This window comes from Clupea harengus, chromosome 20 (genome assembly GCF_900700415.2).
Source record: "Clupea harengus chromosome 20, Ch_v2.0.2, whole genome shotgun sequence".
Lineage (NCBI taxonomy): Eukaryota > Metazoa > Chordata > Actinopteri > Clupeiformes > Clupeidae > Clupea > Clupea harengus.
Window position 1 is genome coordinate 18,325,786 of NC_045171.1, and position 6,970 is coordinate 18,332,755.

The 6,970-nt window shown below is 45.6% G+C and overlaps 1 protein-coding gene across 2 annotated transcripts in view; it reads left to right on the forward strand.

Annotated features, from left to right (window-relative positions):
- The window catches only part of rps6kal (ribosomal protein S6 kinase a, like), a 23,276-nt gene extending 19,403 nt beyond the window's left edge, over nt 1–3,873 (forward strand). For both annotated transcript variants that reach the window (XM_012834438.3, XM_031587166.2), the window contains 7 exons: nt 269–358; nt 575–733; nt 997–1,158; nt 1,681–1,757; nt 2,055–2,172; nt 3,112–3,252; nt 3,709–3,873. In XM_012834438.3, the coding sequence (XP_012689892.1) occupies nt 269–358; nt 575–733; nt 997–1,158; nt 1,681–1,757; nt 2,055–2,172; nt 3,112–3,252; nt 3,709–3,834 (873 nt within the window). In that variant the 3' untranslated portion in view covers nt 3,835–3,873. The remainder of the gene's footprint in view (nt 1–268; nt 359–574; nt 734–996; nt 1,159–1,680; nt 1,758–2,054; nt 2,173–3,111; nt 3,253–3,708) is intronic.
- Nucleotides 3,874–6,970: the final 3,097 nt, after the last annotated feature.

Below are 6,970 nucleotides of genomic sequence, written 5' to 3' on the forward strand. Positions count from 1 at the left end.
AGCAGGATCCTGTCTGGTTAATCCGGCTGCTAGGGTGTTTTTGGCTGCTACTGCATGCAGTTCCTATTTTTAGCAGCAGGGGGCAGTATAGCCCATGGAACATCACCAAACTCTATTCATTTTCATGTAATACATATGTATTTCTGATACCTGTAGATGTCTGTGTGTGTGCTTCTGTGCTATTAGCTTATGTGTATTTGTGACCCTGTGTGTGTGCTTCTGTGCTATTAGCTTATGTGTATTTGTGACCCTGTGTGTGTTTGTTCAGATTATAGACAAAAGCAAGAGGGACCCATCGGAAGAGATTGAGGTTCTCATGCGCTACGGACAGCATCCGAATATCATCACGCTTAAAGACGTAAGTCTGCACGTGTGTGTGTGTGTGTGTGTGTGTTTCTTTGGTGTACAATCGTGGACATACTATATATCTGGCAACAGAGATAAAAAAAAGTATGTCAAGTGTGTGAGGGTATGAGTGTATACTTTAGGGCTCTGATGAAGGGTGTTGGTTTTGTTCTGTTTTTCTATCTTGTAACATGTGGCAATCTGTTTTGTGTGTGTGTGTGTGTGTTAGGTGTATGACGAGGGGCGTTTTGTGTATCTGGTGACTGAGCTGATGAAGGGTGGGGAGCTCCTCGACCGCATCCTCAGGCAGAAGTACTTCTCAGAGCGGGAGGCTAGTGCTGTGCTCTACACCATCACCAAGACCGTCGACTACCTGCACTGCCAGGGGGTAAGACACACACACACACACACACACACACACACACACACCCCTGATCAACACCATCACCAAGACTTAAGACTAATTGCAATGTCAGGACATAAGCTACACAGACAGACACACAATACAATAATACACACACAAAAAGACAGGTTCAAAACACACACGCACAAAGATGGATTCAATATTGAAGAATGAATCAGCTTTCTAAACATTGTGTGTGTGTGTGTGTGTGTGTGTGTGTGTCTGTGTGTGTCTGTGTCTGTCTCTAGGTGGTGCACAGGGACCTAAAGCCGAGTAACATCCTGTACATGGACGACTCGGGGAACCCTGACTCCATCCGCATCTGTGACTTTGGCTTCGCCAAGCAGCTGAGGGGAGACAATGGCCTGCTCCTCACGCCGTGCTACACCGCCAACTTCGTGGCACCAGAGGTACGCACGTGAAACACACACACACACACCAGCCATTATAAACTGCCCGCTTCACCAACACACCTTGCTACAACACCAATTTGCAGGCCAGAAAGTTGCACATACACACCTTCCATGCTATACTGTTGTACACAGGTACACAGATGTGCACACACACACACACACACACACACACACACACACACCTTTGCACCACCAACTCTATGGCAACTCTGTGGCAACACACAGACCAGTCTGAAAATCAGGCCCTGCCTCAATGAGAGTCACACAGAGCACTTCTCACATGATCTACTTCACACACTCCTGCCTCGTAGGTTACACACTCCTGCCTCGTACTTCACACACACTTCTGCCTCGTACTTCACACACACTCCTGCCTCGTTCTTCACACACTCCTGTCTCGTACTTCACACACACTCCTGCCTCGTACTTCACACACACTCCTGCCTCGTACTTCACACACACTCCTGCCTCGGAGGCCCTCCTGTGAGCTCAGTGTTCTTTGCTGCTCCCTCTCCTCAGGTACTGATGAGGCAGGGCTACGATGCTGCCTGTGACATCTGGAGTCTGGGGGTGCTCCTCTACACCATGCTGGCTGGGTATGTGCACACACACACACACACACACACACACACACACACACACACACACACACACACACACACACAAAAACACTGTATTTGATCTGTCTTAAAGGAGACAAAGAAGTATAAGTGTAATATGTATCATGCCATGACAAAATGTTTATAATGTATTTAAAGGCTTGGGAAAGATTGAGTTTAAAATGTTTTGGACCATCTTTAAAAGATATGGGGCATTCTTGTTATGTCTGAGATGATGATAATGAAGTGTGTGTGTGTGTGTGTGTGTGTGTGTGTGTGGGCGCGCTCTTTCAGCTACACCCCGTTTGCCAATGGCCCAAACGACACACCAGAGGAGATTCTGCTGAGGATCGGCAGTGGGAAGTTCTCCCTCAAGGGAGGCAACTGGGATACTGTCTCCGACTCCTCAAAGGTAAACACACACACTTACACACACTCACTCAGACATATACACACACACACTTAAACACACTCACTCAGACAGACACAGATACTGTCTCCGACTCCTCAAAGGTAAACACACACACTTACACACACTCACTCAGACACAGTTATCCATCGTCTTGGAAAACAGAAAGACACACACGTAGAGACTTTTGTACACCAAAACACTCATTTATCTGTTCTCACTCTCATGTATACTCAATAGCATACTGCATACTGCTCCTCATGTATACTCAATAGCATACTGCATACTGCTCCTCATGTATACACACTAGCATACTGCATAATGCTCCTCATGTATACTCAATAGCATACTGCATACTGCTCCTCATGTATACACACTGCATACTGCTCCTCATGTATACACACTAGCATACTGCATACCGCTCCTCATGTATACACACTAGCATACTGCATATTCGACTTACCTAATGCTTTCATGGCAGCTCTTGCACACCTGTGGTAGATGAAGCCCAGTCTGCCCAAAGCTGTATTGTCAGAGTTTACTTACTGACCAGACTCCCGCAGTACCTCTCGTAGACACTAGAGGGCTGTCTGGGCAACTACATGTGGCTAGCTCTGTCTGGATGCAGCACAGACCCAGCAAAAGTCGCCCCCAGTGACACATGATCCACCTTTTTGGGCCTGTTTGGTCATACTGATTGACTGTATTACTATATGTGCACCACAGCCCATCAGATGTCATCAGAAATTACATTTCAGTATCAAAGGAGATTCACACACACACACACAGTCATGTCAGAATATCTGGAAAACAGAATCATTTTATAGTTTGTGTTAGTGGCCCAACAATAACAGGTGTATAGGCTTGCTGTAGTGACAGGGGGCTCTCCTCTCCTCTCCTCTCCTCTCCTCTCCTCTCCTCTCCTCCTCTCCTCTCCGTCAGGACTTGCTGTCTCACATGCTGCATGTGGACCCACACAAACGCTACTCTGCAGAGCAGGTGCTCAAGCACTCGTGGAGCGCCTGCCGCGACCAGCTTCCTCACTACCAGCTCACACGGCACGACGCACCTCACCTGGTCAAGGTGAGACCCCCTCTCTCTCACACACATACACACACACACACACACACACACTCTCTCTAAGATATATACAGTATGGTCTGGTGTTTGGAACTGAAGCAGGCAGCCACTATGAAAGTCTCTTGTCATCATGAAGTACTGTCAACAAGTGATGGATCAAGAGCTCACATCTGTGTTTCATTTCGAGAGCTGGATATCGCTTGATCAAAACCAATAACATAGCATTGTGACGACATGTGCATTCCTGTCTTGCTGTGTGTGTATGTGAGTGTGCGCATGAATGTACAATACATTTGCTTGTTGTTTTGCGTCTGCTTGGGGTGCACATGTGCTTGTAGTAGTATTATTATTATTATTATTATTGTGATGTGTGATTTGAATGGATCTCTCTCTCTCTCTCTCTCTCTCTCTCGCGCGCGCGCGCGCGCTCTCTCTCTCTCTCTCTCTGTGACTCCTCAGGGTGCGATGGCTGCCACGTACTCGGCGCTGAGCCATAAGACGTGTCAGCCGGTGCTGGAGCCGGTGGCTGCGTCCAGTCTGGCCCAGCGGCGCAGCATGAAGAAGCTCACCTCCACCGACATGTAGCAGCCGGACACACACCGCCACCCCACCCCACCCCACCACCACCACTGCTGCTCGCTCCGCTGCACCCTCTCCTCTCCTCTCCTCTCCTCTCTGCTGCTCTCCTTTCCCATCCACTCCTCTCCTCTCCCCCTCCTCTCTTTTCTTCTCCTCATTTCTCATTTTCTCCTCCCCTAATATATCCTCTCCTGTCACCTCACTCTCCTCTCTAATCCTCTCCCCTCTTCCATTCTCCTCCTCTCTTCTCTCCCCTCCTCTCTTCATCATGCTCTTCCTCTCCCCTCTAGTCCTTTTCTCCTCTTTTGCTCTTCTCCTCTAGCTTCTCTCTTTCGGCCTCCTTGTTCTTTCTTCTGTTCATTCCCGTCATCCTCTACTCTATCCTTTCCTGTCCTTCTTGCTTGTCCTGTCGTTTCTCTATTTCCGGTGTACGTCTCGAACTCTCCTCTCTCGTTCTGTCTTTTGCTATTATTGATGTTACCACACCCCGCCCCCTCACCCTGAATCCCACCAATCAACACCTAGCCTTGCTACCTTGCCTCCTCTCTCATTGGCTAGTTGGACCTCACTGCGCGTGTCATCAGCGGGGCTACCGGAACTCCCTGAAGAGAGGAAACACACACATGCACACAAACAAACCGTTCTGCTGGGGATTTATGTGTGACTTTTTGCATTTTTTTGTCTTTTTAAAGAAAAAGAAAAATATATTTTGTTTTTCTTCTCTGGTATATGCACTTTCTGCTCTCTCTCTCTCTCTCTCTCTCTCTCTCTCTCTCTCTCTTTCTTTCTCTCTCTCGCTGTCTCTCTGTCACTCATGCTGAGGGGAAAAAAAAGAAGAATATTTTAAAAAGAAAAAAAGCACCAGCTAAAGAAACCTTCTCACTCACTGTGACCGGCTGCACCTGAAGCTGCTTCTCACACAAAAAAAAAGAAAAAGAAAAGGAAGAAGAAAAAAATCCTGTGTACCACATTTCACAGATCAGTAGGCATGTTGCTCTTATCCCGTTATCCCTCTCTGCCTGCTCAATCCCTGATTTAGGATTCCCCCCTTCTCCCTTCTCACTGCCTCTTGCCGAGAATTTATTACCTGGCCAGCGCGCCACAGGCGAGCGATTCCGGCTTTAAACCGTTTAGCATTCGAGCCGGAGACGACGACGCCTCCCGACCGCCAGGGGATGAGTCCTGATAGCAAAGAGCCTCACGTTACCTCAAGAAGCTGAGAATATTATGTATTTAAGAAAAAAGAAAATAACTAAGTAGGGAAGAATTAGACTTCCATAGGCTTTATAAATAAATAAAAAGAGAGAGAAAGGTGTACATAATTCCGCTTCTACCCAGGGAGATCGAAGCGAAGCCACCCTGTCAGCTTGGACGTGTGATCTGCCACCTTCGCATAAAATCTGTTCTCCAAACCCCCGATACCCTTGAAGCACACATTCACTCGCAACCAGCTTGGCAAAGACCTTTTTTTTTATTACGTTTTGTTTTGTTTGTTTGTTTTGTTATTTTGGTTTGTTTTTGTTTTTTATTTAGTTGGTTTTTTTCTGCCCCACCTCCTAACCCCTCTCAGTCTGCTGTTATATAGTTTTCTGTTTTTGTCCTGGTGTTTGCTTTCTGGTGATGTCTTTAAGTTTACCTCCTCTGTCATAAATAAAAAATATATATATAAATATATATATTAATTAAAAAAAACAATGAGACAACTTTTGAGAACGAAACAAAGGTTCAAAGGTCAGGTGCTTGTCGGATCAGTGTTACTGCAGAGACTCTTGGGATTGGGGAAGGGAAACCTCTGCTCATGGCGCGGATGAATTTGAAAACAAGAAGAAGAAAAAATGACAAAAAAAATATATAATTTCCATGAATATCTCCTCAAAGACATTGTGGAAATTTGTATCATATTGTATTTATTTCATTTAATTTTTAAAATTCTATTTTTCTTTCAAGTTCTGTATATATTGACATTAAAGATCATTATTGACATGCACTCTCCTGTGACGGACGTCATTCTTCCATTTGCTTCTTGAAGAGGTTTGAAGTGCCCAGTACATTACACCACCCCCTAACCCCCCCTGTAGATGGCATATAGGAATTTCTTAAATAAGCCTTTGCTTTTTTCCATAATGATTTCAATGGAAACACAACTAGTCTTGTTTAAGAGGTCTTCGCCCTCACTTGTGCCTGTGTAAAATGTCTATTTCAGATCTTGCATTACGCCAATGTTAATGATTGAACTTCAATGGTTTCAATCAAGTATTAACAGGCCAAGGCATACTAGGACTACTGGAAATTCCACCCTAGTCCTGTACAGGTGCAGGATTCTAAACTGAACCATCCAAGTCTGATTACTGCCCAAGCTAAGGAAAAATTCCGAAAACATGCACTGAAAACACATAAAGTTCGATGTGAGGAGCTGCTTTGTGTTAGTGTAGATGACTGTGTCCACCTCTAGATGGCAGTATTTCTCAGGCGCAGTGTATACGCACCAATTCCAGTGGCTTATGTCTAAGGGAAAATGAACTGACCGTAGTATAGCAGTAATACGAAAAGGTGGACAAAGTTCCACTTCTCTTGCCATATTTAACACTGTTGAAACACCTTGTGCACTTGGTGCAGCTCCTTACTTAGAACTGAGAGTCTGAAGTGTGTTATGATGTTAATCAGTAAGCCAACATACTCTCATATCCTACTGTAAACACACACCTCTGACCTAGCTGGACTTGGTGGAAAACAGTGGAGCATGACAAGACTCAGGGTAAGCTTAACCCTCTCGACAGGTACACGGCGTTAGACACGGGGTGGGGGGTCTTGAACATGTGGGGAAGGTGAGAGGACCTTGATTTGGGAGTCAGGTAGGACTAAACTGGCTTTGAACAGGGTTTGGCAGAACTTATAAGGGGTTTGGACAGTAGAGGGACATTTTGCCTTGAATGAGTTTCTGAGTTTAGCTCCCTCATCCGTCTCTATACTATTCCTCACTGCTATCAACTGGATGTAGTGGGACAGGTAAAGGGATATAGTTTTAGACCTATATAGAGATACAGCTGTCTAAAAGAGCCTCCCCAGAATATAATTTCTGACAAGAACAGAACCACGTTAGCTTTGATAATGTTGCCACTACAGGGGCCATCCCATAGTCTGC